The sequence below is a fragment of the Egretta garzetta genome, unplaced genomic scaffold, assembly GCF_000687185.1.
Source record: "Egretta garzetta isolate BGI_Z169 unplaced genomic scaffold, ASM68718v1 scaffold235, whole genome shotgun sequence".
In the NCBI taxonomy this organism is placed as follows: domain Eukaryota; kingdom Metazoa; phylum Chordata; class Aves; order Pelecaniformes; family Ardeidae; genus Egretta; species Egretta garzetta.
The window spans coordinates 1,417,305-1,436,393 of record NW_009259792.1 but is presented as its reverse complement, the minus strand read 5'-3'; the positions used below and the strand labels follow the sequence as shown (position 1 = coordinate 1,436,393).

The window sequence follows — 19,089 nt, the reverse complement described above, 5'->3', positions numbered from 1 at the left end:
GCAACACCCAAACCCACACATCTCTAGATCATTTCAATTCAACCAGATGTGGGAATCTTTCTTCTTACTTCTTTTTTCCCCCCCTCTATTTTTCCTCTTCTTTTTCTTTTTTTTCCTTCTTTTTTTCCCCCCAGCCTACACTGAAGTGCACTGCTATCGTGCTGAATTTTATCATTCTGTGATAGACCTAGTTCATTATAATAATAACAGACGTAATTAAATATAAACTCTTTTCTAGCAAAGCTATGCATGGGCAAACCGAGTGTGATGAGGCCAGAGCTGGGGGTTCTCTGGCACAGGTTGGTGCAGGAGCGGTGACCTACGTAACGTGTTCATTGAGTTACCTGGCGACAGTTAAATAGCTTGTGCACCGGTTTGTTAGTGCTTCTTTAGCAAAAAGGACACACTGTGTGGACACAGCACAGGATTTTTCGACAAAAATTCAAAATAAAATTCACTTTGGGGGTGGATTCATTCCCAGATAAAGTCACCCCTAGTGTGTGAGGCCAGAGGTAGGCTAATCACGTTTGCCTTATTCTGAGCCCTCTTGAATTTGCCAAAATGTGATTTGGAATGAGTAGAAGAGAAAAGGGGAGGGGAAGGAGATGCCTTTAAAAAACAGAGTGGAAAGTATGACTGGCAAGGGGAAAAGCAGGTACATAAAATTGTGGAGGACAAGAAGATGGAGAAGGAGAAACCCCAAGAGAACACTGACTGCGTGTGTGCATGAAAGTAATTTCTTTAGATTTAGCAGCACCCAGCTTGTACAAGTTGTAATTTAAATAGATTGAAAAGATAATGCTGAGGAGTACCAGGTTAGATGTTATCCTGTTAATTAAGCTGCCATTACAGAGTTTTTACAAGCCCCCCAAAAATCATTCCCCACTTAAAGTGATTGATACCTCCTGAAGAGAGGATTAGCCACCCATGTCAGCTCTAATATAGGGCAGCACCTTCTCCTTAAGGAGAAAGCTCCCACCTACCCCGTGCTTTTAGTCTGAGTCATCCTGGGGGAGAAAAATCACACTTCAAAGTACAAAATAATGGATCAAGTAATTAATTTTTTTAAATTGCTAGAGAAGTTTCTCCAAAATTAAATTCCATCCTGTTTCTTCTCATCTCCGAACCTGAATCCTTCACTTCTCTATCTAGAACCATGATTGCTCTGGGTCTAGTTTGGGTTTAGCTGTCTAGTACCAACATTGCTTTGCCTATATGTCATGTAGGCACCATGGTCCCAGTTAGATGATGTGAACCCATGTACTTCAGTTCTGTGCTGAGAGGTACCATTAAAAGGCATTTTTTTATGAGTGGTAGTCTGGTAGTTCCATCTTAAGAATCTGTGGCCTCATTTGTGCTTTTAAAATAAATTAACCAGTGACAGAATTGGTTCTCTGGCCCTAGGACCTATGGGACAATCTGACCGTGTCTGCAAAGCTGAACTCTCGTAGCCTCCAGAGAGATGGCTGTGTTCACACTGCTGAGGGACAACACGGGTTATGTCAAGCCACTGGGGATCATCTGGAAGGGTTCAAACCCAAACCCTACCAGGGACCCTTCTTATCGTTAAAAGCATAAAAACACCCTACCCAGTTATTGCTTGTGCCTGTGCCCCGGCGCTGCTTACAGGGATGGAGGCAGATGTGGTTCTGGGTTGCAATCAGGGCATCTGAGCCACAGTTTCAGCTCTGCCAGAGGCTTTTTGTGTGACCCTGGTCGGTAACTTAGGGTAAGATTCATTCCATCTAATGTCGACTACCGGTGAGGGTGTCTAATTAAACTAGTCGTGTGTGCTCCCTCTCTGATCAGAGAAGGAAGAGAAAGCAAATTCAGAAGGTGAATCATCCCGCTTTAAGACTGGTGTCAGAGACAAATGAGATGAATTGCCCTCTGGAAGTAGCTATTTCTTTCCATTAACTGTAGAGGAAGTCTACATTAGAAGAGTTTAGACTAGATGCCTGATTTATGAATGGCTAAAGTTAAGTAAAATTAGTCCTGCCCTTAATCTCCATGCACACCTGTTTCTCCATAAGTTGAATGATAGAAATAACACCTTCTGCACCTCACATTCAAAGGTGCCATTGGGCGAGGAGCATCCTCTAACTACTTTGGAAAGAAATTAAACCTAGGAGAAAAAAGACACCAATTAGGAAAGTAAACGTCTCAACGATGGTATGAGCGGTACCAGTTGGGGTATCTGCTGATTTTGCCATTTTTCCCCCTCTACATTTTGTCAGCCGAGCACCCCTAAATGAGTGTTCCTAATGCAGCCATACGGCACGAGGGCAGCTAGCCTGGTTTTGGGGAGGGAAGTAGGAGCACTGAGGAAGGGTGCCCATCCATGCAAGGCAGCATAGGAGTCAGTCTTGGCCAGCAGCTTTGAAGGTTTTCCATGCGATCCCGCTCTTCTCAAATGACAGCGACTATTTGTTCTTTGGAAAATCTCCCAGAGAAACGAAAGCTAATGACTAACTGCGACAGAGTTAAAGAAAAAAAATAAGGGGAGAAAAAAAGCTTGCATTTTTTCTCGCAAAAATCCACAACATATAAACCAGGCGTGGAATAGTTATCCCACTTGATAGCTTGTACTTACATACGAGGCTTGCTTTTGGAAAAGAAAGTTTGCCCCTTTAACTGCCTAGTGTAGTTAAAGTGGCAATTAAAAAAAAAAAAAAAGACAAAAAAGACCTTGTGTGGGTGTCCTCATAAGTGCTTATTTTGACCCAAATTGCAACATGTTACACATCTGTATGGGCACAGTTGTACTCAATAAGGCTTTCACCAGCACAACCATGCCCAAAACACGTATCACCCCACCCATGTCGCTGTGTTATCGGGGGTAGCTGAGATACCTATAAGTCCATTAAAGCTAATAACAGGTCCTCAGAGGCCATTTTGGGGTTTTTTTGGGGGGTGTGTTAAATTACTAAATCTTGTTATTAACGCTTTTATTTTATGATTTGCTATTTCCAGGGCACAGACAGAAGCTTGATGACTCTAAACCTAGTTTGTTCTCTGAACGCCTCAGTGATTTAGGGCGCATTCCTCATCCCAGTATGAGAGTAGGGGTCCCGACCCAGAGCCCACGGCCCTCTCTGAACTCTGCACCAAGTCCTTTTAATCCACAAGGACAGAGTCAGATTACAGGTAAGAGACAGAACCATAGGTTTGACTTGCACAGGCAATGGTAGCAATTGCTTATGGATATTTGTGTCTCGACTGCAGCAAAGGAGGCTGTGACAGAGTGAGAGATGTGTTCCAAGCAAAGCTAGGTGGGAAGTGGATTTTTCTATAGTGTTTGAAGCTGAAAATGTCTTTCTTTTTTTAAAAATATCTTTTTGCCCTAAAACCAAAATAGTCCAAAACCGTCAATCTGGGTAAATTAAGTAGGAATCTGGTGAAATTCTAACTGCCACATTGCTCTGCCTCGTCCCCCACGTGTGCAATAGTACATATTAGGATGAACGTTTTTATGCAGTGTTTTTATTTTGCACTGGTGTTGAGGGAAGCGGCCAGCATTTAGAGGTCTTTCAATTGGAATAATACTACAATCTCCTCACGTGGCGGTTTCCTTCTAGCACCAGTGCTGGCCACTGTTACAATAAAACAAGTGGGTTATGGAGAAATCTCCAAAGGTTACTTGTGAGGGTTGTATGCAACATTTATGATTGCATGCTGAGAGACAGATTTCATTGTGCTGAAAGAAATCATAAAGTCCCATGTGTGACAGATTATAAGACCGAAATAAGATGTTTAACTGCAGCTCTGCCAGAAGTCTGCAACAAAACTCTGAAGCCTACAAAATAAACCAATGTTGTCATTTTTTCTAAATTCAGAGCTGGTTATTTTTTTTTCAAAAGAGGGTCAAAACAACCTCTACCTAATTTTGGCCATTCCTACATTGAAAACTTCTGCTGACATATTTGTGTCTATCCAGGATGTGAAGAGGTGTTGCCCCTAAGCAATTCACTTGCTAGAACTGCTGGAGAACTTCACCTAGACACAAGTCCATCAGGAAAACTCTTGGAGCAATTTACTAGACTAGTTTAAAACTCAGTTTTGCTGCTCTAGTTGCATCTCTACCAGGAGACCTTTGCCAGTCTTACATACCAGTATTCCTTCACTGGTAAAGCACTCCTAGTTATAGACATAGTCTTTGAGTCAACCTAGGAAGATTTCTGGTTTCATGTTTCAAGTGGTTTTGACAAGATACCAGCTGAAACTTAGCGGTTTTAACAAAGTGTTGTGGCTTTCTTCTTCTTTCTTTTTCTTGTTTTTTAAGTTCCACTGGTTTATTAATTTGCAGTAAGAAAGAGAAGTAAGTGGGCTAATTTGAACCCAAAGCACTCAGAGAATTGAAACAAAGAAATTGTTCCCATGAGCTGTGGCAAAGTTCTCCCAGATCTAGAAGTCTAGCTTTAACTAGAATAAATTATAATAATCTATTAAATGTGTCGATAGTACCCATTGCAAGGTACCTGCTGCCCACCAGCTTCCCAGCGCAGGTTCTTTGGCCAGGCTTAGTGTTTTATTAGTTGGACATGTGAAATCAGGGCTCTTGTGCGTTATCATTTTCTGGGCAAGAACTGCCAAACTAAAACCTGATATTTTTTCCTAACCTATTGTCTTCTGTTTGGCAGCATTTGGGGATGTAGTTCCTGAGAAAGCAGGGGGAAAAACTGGGGCTATAATCAGCTTTTTTCCTTCTTTGTGCCTCCATCGTTTACCTATTGTGCAACACTATATCTAGGAACGAAGGAGGGTGAAATTCTTCCTGACCCCATCTGGTGATCAGCTTATGCCCTGAAGCACGAGAACTGAGATCCCCTTGTGATTTTCTTCCTAGCTAAGTGTAACCTCATATGCTGCTCTCATTCACGTAAATGCCTCCTGTAGAAAATGTTCTGCTGGGTTTGATTAATAGAGTACTTCTCTGCCTCGTTATGAATCAGCAGCAGCATTTACAGATCCGGGAGGTGAAAACTTCACATGAGCTTTAAATAAGCCTGACTGGAAAGAAAGCTGTGTGGCATTCGCTGTCTTCTCTGCAAATTTAGGAGTCAGCAGTTCAAAGTACCGGCTGAGATTTCACTGAGAGAGGGAAGACGCGGTGCTGGTAGGGCAGAGCGAGGCGAGCCGAACCGAGGAAGGCAGGTTGACTTTCCCACCTATTGTGGATTCTATGCTTTTCTTGCCGGATGAACTCATGGCTGTGGGATACTTTAGAATCTCAAATTGCTCTCATTTCCCCCAAAGCAGTGAGGACTCGGCTGCTTATTGAAGTTTGCGGTTAATATGGGGCTGTACTGTGGTCCAACACAGCGTTTGCCCTGTTATTCCCCACCCTTGCCTCCTCCACAATTTAGAAAAGTCAAACACCCAGCCCTCAAAGGCAACTCGTTAGCTTTCTGGTAGTCCTCCCATTTAATAGGGTGATTAGTGTGAGCATGTTACATGGGTGCGAGCTCTGAGAATTGCGCTGGCTTCCCCACAAGACTTTTTGGTGCTCTTCAGGACGGTGATTGTAATCTGTAAAGCTCTACATGCTTTGATGTTCCACCAAAGCACTGGGATGCTTTTTGCGGACAGTCCCTCCGAGTTCTCCTGGGATGAATGGACGCTCGCTGCCGCACAAACCGTGCCAACGAGAGACAAAGTTGATGCCGCAGACGAGGCACCTCTTTGATCAGGTGTTAGGTGACCATGGGAAATTGCTAAATGTCCGCCTGTTTGGTGTGGTGGTAGGGAGTGAGCGGCTTGGGCTGTCCATCTCCACCAGTTTCCTTGTTGTGGTGCGATACTCAGTGGGAATTACTCACTGGCGTCTTGACACGGTCACTGGGCTGGTATGGCTTGGGTATGTATTAAAAGGAGAATAGACCCTTGTCTGAAAAACAAGGATTTTTTTATTACCTTTATTGGAATTAACCAAGCATTCCTTTAGAAATACCTTTGTTTCTTAATCTTTTTACCTAGTAATTTAAGGGAAAATAATTAATTCCTAATAACTTTAACAGTAAATACTGGTTTCCTATGACAAAATCCATACTGTTGCTAGTAAGCACATAAACTTTTTTTGTTTCATTCCACCTGAGGTCTTGCATAGCTATTGAGTGATTAAAGCAAATAATATTTAAAGCCTGGCTCACCCACACCTGAGCCTGAAAGAACTCAGCACTTTGGGGTTCACTCTTGTATTTCTTTTCTCTGTCTAGGCTGTGTTTATTTTCCTAGAGTATCAGAGTGCAGGTTTTACAAATCACAGCCCAGTCAAACCTACCAGAGGACTGGGGCTGTGGCGGTACACAGCACAGAGTTGCCCTTATTCAACATGGCATTTTAACTAGGATTCTGCAAAAGCAACATCGAAAGGTCATTAAAAAACAAATCGTCCAATAAGCAGATGCCTTTGCTGAGGCAATGCAGATTCAATTTGAACCCCACTTGCTGCCCGTAAATCAGGAATCCTGTCCGTTCACATTTGGATACTGGTATATTTGCTTTTTTATTTTTTTCCCCTTTCCCTAACGGCACTCGCCCAACTCACTCGTGTATCCGATTACGCTCCCGTTCAGACACGGAGCTGTTGCATCAGTGCTTCAGTATGAAACGAGGAAAACTGTTGTTTTTCTAAAACGCAACCCGTGAGGATTAGCTTCCGTCAGCCAGGAAAAGCCACGGGCGTAATGGCAGGAATGTGGTCGGCGTGAGGACCCCGGCGGCTGGGCTGCGGAGACTGTGAAGTGGGAGTTAAGTGAGGTTTCATGCTCCATCACCACTGTGGCACCGTCTGATCTATAGGCAACCTGTGACTTTCATCACTGGAATAACAGCACTCAAAAGCAGGTCCCGTGAAGTCTTTTTTTTTTTCCTTTTCCTCTTCCCCTCCCCATGTACTTCGGGACATTACGCTTTCGTTTCTCATCATTTTTAGGATTGTAGGAAGCAGATTTAAAGGCTTTAGAGCTGGCTTACCTGGGAGTTAGCAAGGGGACACTTCTCCACTGGCAGGCAGGGACTGGTTGCAGGGACAGCATAAATTGGGTCTGCTAGGAAGACCCTGAGCAGAAAGCACCTTCGACTCTCAGGTGGAGGATGGGGATGGCACCAGCTGGGCCGTTAATTCCCCCATTCAGGACTTGCAGGCAACGGGCTGGATGCTGCCCTTCTGCAGAGTCGGGGGGAAGGCAGAAAGCCGTCTTCATCACGGCGCTGGGCTGGGCTCTGGGTATGAAGCTGTGCGACATCTGCCTCAAAGACCAGGGTCTGTTCTCCAAAACCATCAGCTGCAGGGCAGGTTTGAAACAAAAACTGTGTCGCTGGTATTAGACCGGCGCTATGCAAGCACCCTGCCAGGGGTTGGCTGTGTTTTACCTGGGACCAGCAGCACGCTGAGGCACACACCAGTTGGTAGCTGGTGCACATCAGTCTGAGACCGCGTTAGACAAAGTACATGGTTGCCTGGAACAGGTAATTCAGAAATAGCCCAAGTAATAGGCTTATAGGGTGGATTATGCCTACAGCCCACTGTAACGTGGAATAGAAGCTACAAGGCTCAGCGGATGAGGTGACGGAGCTGGGATTTCTGCTGCCATGAACACAGGGGTGGCTGCCGTCTGCTGTGTTTTATGCAAATTGATTGCATCCTCCAGGCGACTGGCGAGTTGCCATTGCGAACCTCCATTTGGTAAAGCTTGTCTCCCTCCTATAAAAGTATTCTAGTATTCTTTTAACTTTATTCCCCCCCTCCCCCGGCTTTACAATTTAGTTGCCCTACTGGCATGACTTGTTCAGTTTATTTTTTTCTTCTTTTAGAAATGTGACTCTTGGGGGAGTGGGGGGTGGGTGGGAGGAGAAATGGCTTTAGAGGTTCTTCAGGCCAAAATCTGGTCTCAATTACGCTTCTGTACATTGGGGTGTAACTCCATTGGATTTGACTTCACTGATTGAACTGGGCAATCCAGATCAAGCCTTGGCCTTTTAAAGATGCCTGAGGAATAGTTGGAGAAGAGAAGGAGGTTGCATTTTTGTTGTTGTTGTTTTGCTGGGGATGGTGGTGTTACAACAATAGTTGGGTTACTCATGCAGAAAGTCGTCTTGGCTTTGTTAAGATCAGAAGTGAAGATATTTGGTCTGTTTACCCAAGATAGCTCCAGACAGTTTGTTTTTTAGTATCGGCAGTAGCACCAATACAATCAGCAGCAGCCAGTGCTAGAGCTGGTGGCTGGATTTAAATGAGAGTGGTTTTGCAAAGAGCGTGCACGCATGTGACGTTGGGGTGTTATAGACGGTACAGAGAGGAGCTGCGAGCCTGTGATCATGCTCTGATCATGTAACTCAGCTTGGGAAATGAGAAATTGATTTTTTTTTTTCTATAGTAAATCTGTGTGCTTCATAATCCAGTGCCAAAGCAGTGGAAAATCTCATTCTTCAGGGCTATTTATGAGTTTTTATTTCTCTCCGTTGACACTTAGAACATTTCCATTGAAGGAAGAAAAGTCACGTTGCTGGAGAGCCAATGTCATCACTGGGAGAACGGGTCGCTGGGGTTTTTTTTCATTGTTTCTTTTTTTTTTTTTTTTTTTTTTATACAGTGCATCCAATCTTTGACTGATTTTTAAAACCATTTATTGCCCATTAAACATCAATGTCCCTTGCCCATTGACGCAGTCAATCACAGACCACAGGGGTCAAGAACCACGTGTATCGCCCACTGACCGTAAATGTGGCAGTAAAACCTAGGCACAAAATAATTTGCGATACTCAATATTTCCTGCTTTGGCGAGGTTTACCTGGCAGTGCAAACAAGACAGAGCTGTTTGTGCCTTAGTTTAGACCTCGCCCTGCTGACTTTGTTTAAGCCGAGCTGTGCCCAGGCTTTCTTAGCGTACACACGACGTGCCCCTTTGGGAATGAATACGCTGAAAGCTGTGCTTTTCTTCACACCCAGGCGCGTGTAACAGGAATGTTTACTAAGGATGACTGCTCTTAGTAATCACTCCAAAATTTTCAAGTGCAAATGCCAACTCAAAGTGGCCTCCTTTGCTGTCATTGAACTAGCCCTTCCCCAGAGCTGCTCTACGGGAAGGTAGGACGCTTTCTCCCAAGCTGTTCAGTGTATTTTTGGGGTAGTGTTTTCCCTTGTTCTCGAGGGATTCCTTTAGGGAGTAATCCACATTGGCTCTGCCTCAGAGCTCTGGGGTTTCTTATCTGTTCTGGGCTTTTCATGGTTGGGAAGATGTGCTGTGCCTGCCAGAGCACGTGGTGCTTCGGGTAATGGCGCAAAGCCCCTGGCCTGTAGTGACCTGGCAGACACATGTAAGCCCTCCAGCCAGAGAAAATGGAGAAGCTGGTCTTTGGCATAGCAGACCAAGGGAAACCTCTCACAAATCCACTAGTAGCTTCCTCTCCGCTGGTACGGCTAAATAGCCACTCCACGCCTTCTGTGCCCAAGCAAGGAGGAGATGACCCTCCTACAGAAATCGTTGTGTTTCCCCCACAAGCATCTGCTTGGGTCTGCCCCAGAAGCACTGGCAGCCCCCTCCCCACAACATCCCTGGAATCCTCCTTTCCCCCCCCCGCCCCAGAATCATAGAATCATAGAATCACTTGGTTGGAAAAGACCTTTAAGATCATCGAGTCCAACCTTTTACCTAACCCTGCCATCCCACCAGTAAACCATGTCCCTAAGCACTAAACCATGTCCCTAAAAGAAGAAGGTTTGGTTAGGTGGCATGTGGGACCAGAAGAGATGGGGCTGGTTAGGCCTCGGTGGCTGAAGTCTCTGCTCCAGTGGTGTTGCAGGGAACATCTGCTGGTGGGACCAAAGGGTGCCGCGTGAGACCCAGCTGCACATCCACCTTCGAGGACTAGGTGGGGCAGCTTTGGACTCTGCCTCACCACATTTTACTCTGGGGATTGTGCAACACCGCTGAGCAGCAATGCTTACCCTGTGGGCTAGCAGATCACCTGTGACTTGGCAAGGCAAGGGCATTTCGCTGCTCTCTCCTCACACGTCTGTGCAAACCGTGGCCACTATCAGTGAGCGGAGGCTGGTTTTAAGGCCTTTACTCCAGGATCTGGTGAAACTCATATCTTCAGTTTTCTAACGGGCCAAAGATAATGCTTGAAGACAGTCAGCCCCAGGGCAAAATTCCCCACCCTGCCTCGATCATGACCTCAGCCATGTCTTCACTAACAGTCCATCCTCCTTTTCTCTTTCTTTAAAATACTTTACAGTTTAAAATCTTACAGTATTGCACTCATGAAGAGCTAAGATCAAATATATATATATATATGTAAAAGAAATGTAGTAGTGCGGTGCTGAGGTTGGGATGAGCTATAGAAGCCATGTGTAAATTTAAGCTAGTTGTCGTAAGAATATATGATATGCTTTTGGGTCAACTGATGGTCCATCCAGCCCCACATTCTGCCTCTGACAGCGCAGTATGAGATACTGTTTTGAAAGACCACATGAGTCTTTGACAGACCTCTTTTTGGCCATTCGTCCTTCTTGTGTCCACGCAGGCATTCACACTTATGGATTAAGGATATTAGATATAAAACTAAGTCTAGGATGGGTGTTCAAAGTGGTGAGGGTGCCAGAGATGCCCAGGATCTCATGCCATGAGGATTGCACTAGCAGAATTGGCATGAACTTCCTGAAGGCAGCTTCTTTCCTGAGGTTTTCACCATCTTAGACCAAAATCCTGTGAAAACATCCTCTGTTGTGATTTTTTTTCCTAGCCTTTACCTGCTATATAATTTCCTTCCAGCACTGGAGCTGCCCTAAATGCAAAACTTTAAGGGACTCTTTTAGATTCGGAAGCAGAGGCTGAAAATCTCTTGGAGTTTGAAGGAGCTCAGATTTGATATTGTGCTCCTGACACATCATTAATTTTAAGATTGTTTTCCCAGCAAGCCTAGGCTTTCCGTTCCCAGTTGAAGATCATTTACCATTGACTGAATGGTGAATTATAGTAGTGGAATGAGGCAGAGAAATATGTCAATATCAGATATAACAACGAGCCGTCAGTCAGATTTGAACCGGCGCCAATCTATACAATCCTAGCCTTGAAATTGTTAAAACAAAGAAGTTCATTACATTTAATGATCAAGTGTCCTTCGGATTTCTGAGGAGTTTATGTTAACCACTTATATTACTCAGCTCTAATATAAATGGCAAACTCCAGGAAAATCCTCTTAAAATTAAATTGGAAAGTTGTTTTGTTTTATATATATCTATATAGTTATTTTGCTTCAAGGAAGTATCTGCTTTCCAGACATCTCTTCAAACAAATCATGTCTGAACAGAAAAAATAAACAAGGAATAGCTGAAACTACAAGGTTTTGCTGTGTGGAAGAGCAGGGAAAGGAGTTAAAAAAAGAAAAAAAAAAAAGGTTGAATTTCCTGAAAAAGTGCCTTTTTTATGCCATGTGGCTATCACGTTGCTGTCTACAAAGCAGGGCCTTAGCACGGTGCTCTGATACAGCAGGTTCTCCAATCTGAGTGGACCTGATGTGCTGCACTCAAAATATTGGGGAGGATTTGGAGGGATGTGCTACAGTTTCTATGAGCCAGTTCAGAGAGTGTTCTGTTTATCATGCAGTGCCCAAAATGAACTTTGGGCTTGAAAGTGCTTTGTTTTTATTAATGTAAAGAAATAAAAATAATCATTTATGAGGCAGTCAGTGGTATCTTTATCACCAGATATTAGCTGAGAGCAAAGGGTTTATAAATCCAACCACCAGTGAGTAAAACTGGATCTCCCCCTCTCTCACTCAGTGCAATCCACCAGTGCTTCAGCAGAAAATAAACTCTATTTATCCTTAAAATAATTTCCTCCATAGTGAGCTGTAGCAACTACATCAAATGTCATCGTTACCTTCCGATAGTTATTTCAAACCATTTGGCTTCATACTGTTGTAATTGAGGTGACTGTAGGCCATTGGGCCAGCATCCAAATGTGACATTTTTGGACGGATGCTGATAAGATTAATGACATTTTCCTTCTTGGATAGTATTTTCAGCGCTGAAAACACTACCGTGTCATGTTTGAACTGCATAACAACTTGACAGGCGTGCCAAGTGCTGACTGTAGAGTCTCCCCACCTCTGAGGTCCACTTCCTAAGCTCAGACCTGGCTCTCATACTTCGGGTCTGCTTATCTGTCTGAATCCACGAGGACTGGCAAGTCCTGATATAACATGCTGTTAGACCTGGAGGAGAGACGTCAGGAATTTGCGGCACAGCCGCTAGGTCTTTTTAAAACTCTGCTCACTGCTCCACTCGTTTCCAAAAAAAAATTCCTACGGGGAGGGAAGAGCACAGAGTGAGACTTGAAGGGGTTGAGTCCTAGAGGAGCAGGTTATGTTTCATTGCATCCTCATTCCTTGTAGCGCTGATGTGTGTATGTTCAGTCATCCCACCTCTTTCAGTTAGGCTGTTGATGCCCTACAATTTTTCTTTCTTTTAAAAAAAAAAATCTTTTTTTTTTTTTTTTCCCCTAGACCCCAGGCAGGCGCAGTCATCCCCACCATGGTCCTATGACCAGTCCTACCCATCCTACTTGAGCCAGATGACTTCACCGTCCATTCACTCCACAACTCCCCTGTCCTCCACTCGAGGCACGGGACTTCCAGCCATCACCGATGTGCCCAGACGCCTCTCAGGTAAAGATCGTGTTTTGCCTAAAACATTTATGCAGATAGGAACAGGACTGGCAGAGGCCACCTCTGTGGCCTCGGACAAACCTTAATGAGAAGAGCAAAGCTCAGTCGGTGATAACAGGGTTACTGCATGGCGGGCGGGGGTCCAAGTCCCTTTTTTCCTCAAGTGGAAGAGCTGCTGTGTTGCTCTGAGCATGTATCATTTGAATGGCTCTAGGTCCATTTCAGATCAGACTATTTTTTAATTGTGAACCTGATTCTATGAACAAATTATCTCTTTCCCCCCCCCCCCCCTTACAAAAGGCTGGTTACTTGCATGGTTTAAAGTAATTGTGATATTCTGTATTTCTCGGTGCTTTACTTCTGTGGTGTGCGTGATGTTAGGCATCCTGACAGATGGATGCCTTCCTTACTTCAATAGTTAAGGCTAAGGTTCGTTCTCCTGCATTTCAATCCAGTAGCTCAAGAAAGCCTATTTCCTTAGTTAATGTGTACTTAAGATGCCTATCAGAAACTAGCTGAGTCACTTTAGGATAAAGATTGGACAAATTGTGCTTTGGAATGATGCGGGAGAGAGGAAATACATTTAAGAACATAGACAAGACAGCAGCAAGGAACTGAGACTTTTTTTTTTTTTTTAATCAAACAAATGTACATTTACATACTGTGCAATTCATCTGTAATGGTCTCAGTGATAAAACCATCTGTGTGAAGTAATCTGATTGCCCCAAAGTAAGATAGAGCCTGTCATGGCACACAGTCACCTTGTATATCTTGCCAAAAATGAGGAACCTTAGGGGAGGGAGGCTCAGTATTAAAACTCCAACCTTGCAAGTGTGGAAATATTAGCAGCGTATGCCAAAAAAGCATGTGTAATGTAAAGAAAGCCTTTATGATTCATTAATGAAAACCAAAGAATCAGTCTTATTACATCTATTTTTTGCATGTTTGCAAGATATTATTATAATCTTGGATGCTGCTGCCATACACCTGTTTGACTCGCAGCCAGGTGAATTTCTTGCTGTCGTGTTTTCCCCTTCCACCAAGCTCACGGTGCTGGAAATGTTGCTCACTCCACTGAGCTGCAGCACTGACAAGCTGAACGTCAGCCAGCAGGCATGTAGGATTTGATTAGCATAGACTCCTTGATTTCTTTCATCTTGGAGGAGGGAAGCTTTGTTTCTCCCAACAAACAGCTGCAAAAACCTCTGCGGTCCTCGCGCGCGCTGCCTTCTCAGAGATGCCAAAGATCTCCACGTGGGCCGAGGGTTGGCGGGTGGTGGAGCAGGTTCCTGTGGGCTCTCCGTGCAACGCGCTGACTTCGTTCAAAAAACTTGATGGGCTTGATGCTGAGGAAATGCTTTGTTTGGCCCGAAACAGGTTCTCTTTGCGCCGGAGCCTCCTGATGGTCTGTGTTGTCAAATGGGTTATTTTTGCAATTGCCCCCAGCAATACCTCCAGGAGAGGCTCGGCTGGGACTGTGGCAGCTGTACCGCCCTGCAGCCCTTGCTTGTCTGTGTGTATTCAGACGTGAGTGCCTGGCATGTGGGCACAGGCAGAATGATTGAAAGACCTGGCTGTGTACACGATGTGGCCGCGGACTGAACTTTTCTGCTGGTACTCTACAGGCAGTTGCTTTCACGCTTCTTGCCCTTCATCTTTTGGGGGCTCGACCGACCCCTCCGCGATGCTCTTACCTTTTTCCCAGGGTGGGGATCTTGCTTCCAGTTAGGTTCAAGAATGAAAAAAAGGGACTTTGATCTTCAAGTTCCAGAGGTTGTCTGTGGTGTTTGCTGACATTCAGAAATAGAAAGCGGCGTTCCTGGGTGGAGGACAAGATCTGATGCTCAGGCTGCAAGGAGGCACGTTGCAGCCCCAGCTGCAAACCCTGCAGTTCCTCGCAAGGGTTTCTGCCTAGCAGTGCCACAGGGAGGGAGGGCAGGATCTGACCCCTTTTGTGTATAAAGTAAAGAGAGAAATGCAAGGTTAAAGCTGCCCCTTACAGCAACCAGTTTATCCCTCGCACATGGAGAAATGCGGATCTCCACTCAGTTATTTGATACATCTTTCAGAGGAGAACAGCTTTGGTGGGGGGAAAAAATGGCTGCTAAGAAACACTTAAAACATTAGAAAACTTCAGGCACCTCCAGTGCATGAGGGAGAAATTAGAGTTTTACAAGACCTTGAATAAAAACAAACCTTCCTTTCCGATACAGTGGCAGAAATCTGATTTTCAAGGCTGTTAAAAGTATACAAGGTAATTTAATGAATGCCATATTTACTGCCTGTTGCTTAACATCATACAGGAGGAAAAATGGGTAAAACTTCCCCCTTAGGCCTTGGACATCACACCTACAGGCACAGGACTTCCTACCTGCCACAATTTCACATCACCCAGCCTTTGCACAAGCCTCCATGGCTCTGCCTAGACCACTGCTTAAGTTGTGCTCACCTAGATGTTGAAAATACACCATCTAATCAAGCAATGTGTCCTTCTAAAGACTGATTCCTGGTTGTGTTGTCAGTGGCGGCCCTCAAGTGCGATTTTTGATGGTACTCCCATGACCAGAAACACATCCATGGCCAAAATGATGGTGTTCCTCCCCATCCTGGGATGGGTACATCTCTCGGTGATGAGGATGCTGTGTTTCCATCCCAGATTAGGTTGAGGATCAAAAGAGGTTTGGAGCTGTAGGAAAGGGGTTGACGGGGGACTGATATAGCAATTCATGCAGTTCTCCATCCCATGGGAGAGGGGAAAAGGGCAGCACGCTGCAACCCTGAGGAGTTACTGGGGCAGGCTGGTGTAATGTGGCTGAACTGGTCGTGGCAGTGTCTTGACTGATTTCTTTGCACACCTGAAACGTTTGCATGCGTGCTGCGGGCACGTGCAAATCAATGACTGCCCATGACTGTCAGACTTCAAGTACTCACCTTTTAGTCTCCAAAGAGGGATCAGAGCTGTATTTGCAGTGTCGTACAACTAATTAATGATGTGTCACACGTATCTGGGCAGTATGCAACAGCAACAGCTGAAAAGCGAAGCAGAAAAAGATTATCTGGCATCTCTCATGATGCAGATTTTGAAGCAATGATCTCTCTGGTGCATAAGTCTCGTGTTCATATCAAGAATAAATAAAAAATAAGCTCACGAGGCCATGCAGTTGGCTTACCTTATTGCACCAACTCAGTCATAAAAAGAGCAGGAGTCCCCATATTTTATTAAAATCTCTTGTCTGCTCAGACTTCCCCAGAAGACAGTGAAAGTTGGTGGCCTAGCAGATTAATATTCTTAATTAAATAATATCGTAGTGGAAACCATGGGAATATATGAACATGGTCATTTTAGAGAGAGTTTTGCCCGAGGGACATAGTCTTATTGCATGATTCATAGTGAATGCACTCAGTCTTTGTGTCCTATGCGTAACCAAAGTGCATGTGGGATGGGGAGCATGAGTGTCTATTATGTAATTAATGTATATGATTCATATAAATACACATCACAGCCGTTTTACATAAAGCTTTGGGACCGATCCAGCAAGTCCTCAGCACATGCAAGGTTCAGAGCAGGGAGTACAGGTCGGGCTGTTCCTGCAGGGGCAAGAGGGCTGCTCCGCAGCAGGTGAAGGAGGTCTGGGTATAGATGTCCCCAGGGTAGACATCCATATCTGAGACAGTCACCCTCGGCTCCCTTTTGAGTCAGTGGGGACAAACTGGCATTTGCAGGACGTGACCAGTCTGCGATGAGCTGTACTGGTCCCTGGCAGTGCCTTGGAAGAGCCTGTTTGTCTCCACGGGCTCTAAAGCAAGCCTAGGTGAGTGTTTCAGGTACAGGCATGTCTGATCTGATAGTCTGCTTTTGATGAGATGATTTAAGCGATGATTTAACTGTCCCATAAACATACCCATATCACAGCCTTGTTACACTTTAGTCCTGGTTTAACCCTGCCATGGTCTGCCTCACCCTGACCTCTACCTGCTCTGTGATTGCAGGGTTTGAGCTTGAATGTAATTTTGTTGAGACTACTGAGAAGGGAGGTGGGGAGACTTCTTCTTACCCTAGACATTTCCTGGACCTCCTCACCCTTCTGCCTAAACACTAGTCTCGCTTTTTGCTTCACCTTTGAGACAGAGGCTTGCAGGGTCAAGGTCTTAAGATGCTGGAGGACCTGCCCTGCAAGTGTAACATGAAGATGTTCAGTGCTGGCTGCAGAAGAGCCTGTCCTATGCAACTGTGTTTGACAAATGCCTATATGACAAAGGAGAAAATTAAAACCTAAACTAAATAGCAGGGCAAATCACCAAACCTACCTTTTCCAGCCCTGGGCTCGCACTCTTTGAAGATAGTTGTCAATTGGGGATGGTGGCCTTGTGCCACCATGCCCAAACTCTCCCATCCCACGCACTGGAGTCCCCACAGCATGCAGGGTGGATTTTGCTGTCTTTGTATTTTCTGTCATTGAATAGGGACACGCTGAGACAGGTGAGGGACACGCCGAGACAGATGAGGGACACGCCGAGACAGATGAGGGACACTTTGAGATAGATGAGGGGCACACTGAGATAGATGAGGGACATGCTGGGCTCAGCCTCTAAACAAAAGAAGTTTGCAGACCCATCCCTGAACAAAAATGGCTAGAAAGGAATATCTTTACCAACAAATTATACGGTGGTAGGGCCAGGGCTGTTAAACACCGATACTGTTAATTTGTCAGCGAGATTGGTTTTGAGTGGGGCTGGCCAGCACGCTCCCGAGCAGGTCCTAGCTGTGGTTTGGAAATGAGCAGATTCCCAAACCCATTCCCATGGGCAGTTCAGAGGCAGCCACCTTGTTGTGGAGGCTAAAAGGATTTAATATTACAGCTGTGGCCAGGCCATCTCGGCTGGGTTTAGAGCCAGAAAATGGTCCCTGACCCTGGGCTGTTTGAGTGTTGCCAAACTTTCCCGTTAATTCCTCTCACTCTGTAGATACCACCACATCATTTTAGACCATCCTGGACCTTCATCAGATACTGAATTTAAGAAACATTTCTGTTCTCCCAGCTCACCGAGGGCTGGCAAGTAGAAATGCAACCCTGCGAATGCTAGCCATGCCCTCATCAGTGACAATACTGCTCCTTTACATGTTTGAATTTTCATTCTTGTAAGCCTACAAATCTTAAAATAAAAACCCACATATAATGGAAGCAGCTCCAGCTGAACCTCTGGATTTAGCATTTGTATGTTAATGAGAAAGTGGCTCACAGTGATGGGCTGGCTTTCCTTGAGGTCCTGTACTAGTTGTGATCCTGGGTTTCTCACCCTGAACATGAATTACCTTGGATTTTGCTTAATGTCTTGTACACGCATGATCCTTACAATAAGGAATTTCTCTTTTGAGGGGAGGGGATTTGGTCTTTAAAAAATATTAACTTTAAGAAAGTAAATGTGTTTAGCTTCTTTGAAGGAGTTCAGAAAATTTAGAGCCATTAAGTAAAAACCGCTGTCATGTGAAGTAGCTATTCTTGCATCCCTTAATTCCTACTAACTTCATTAAATGTTGTGGGTAGTAGGGACATTTCAGGACGGAACCCGTAATAAGACAAGGCATCCGTGCTGTCTCCAAAATACAATTCTTTTCCTCTTTACATGCTCCGGGGAGCAGAGAAATGGTTAACACTGTGGCCATTGCCAGCCACGGCCTTGGTGTTAGCAGCTCCTGAAATGAATGAGCAGTTCACGCGGCAGCAATATTGTCTCAGGCTCTTGGCAAACCCAAGAAGCCAGCTCTGTTTCTGGTGCACTCACTACCCTGCGATGTTTTTCTTGGTGACTGTAACAATTTTCACTCTGTCTTCTTTTATTTTTTTTTGTAAATGGAAGCTGAGACACTCAAGGTTGTCTCTGTCTCCGTTTCTCCCAGCTAATTTTCAATGCTTTCCCTGCAAGGTGACACTGAGTTAAGGCAAAGTAAAGAACTTCAGAGAGCTCAGGTCTTCAGAAACAACCCGCTCATTTTGCTACCCTCCCTAAACTTGAAACTTGTCCTTTTTTTTTTTTTTTTTTTCCCTCATTATTTTTCAGTGGTTCTGTTTATTTTGTTTACCGCAGGTTTTCCATTTTTAGTCTCCTGCCCACTTGGTGCCACCTGGGAATCTCAGGGCCTTGGCACTCGTCTGTGGGGTTTCAGTAGCAGCCGCTCTGCTGGGTAGAATCTTTCATTGGAGTAATTGTCCAGAAGATGCGTTGCATGATCCCTACCTGAAGGACGAAGGCCAAATTTTTCTAGCGTGGGTGGCCTCAAATTAGGCACCTATACCCATATTAAGGTGGTAAAACAAGCGGGCTGATTTTCAGACATTTGAATATTATAATACGTGTCTTTAAGGACTTTTCATTTACTTAAAACGGCTGCCGGGAGAGGAAATAAACAGGAAAAAT

The 19,089-nt window shown here is 44.8% G+C and overlaps 1 protein-coding gene across 1 annotated transcript in view; it reads left to right on the top strand.

Moving 5' to 3' along the window:
- The window catches only part of RUNX2 (RUNX family transcription factor 2), a 160,186-nt gene that overhangs the window by 46,665 nt on the left and 94,432 nt on the right, over window positions 1–19,089 (top strand). Inside the window, exons 5-6 of the mRNA XM_035895128.1 lie at window positions 2,974–3,147; window positions 12,511–12,672. Coding sequence (XP_035751021.1) covers window positions 2,974–3,147; window positions 12,511–12,672 — 336 coding nt within the window. The remainder of the gene's footprint in view (window positions 1–2,973; window positions 3,148–12,510; window positions 12,673–19,089) is intronic.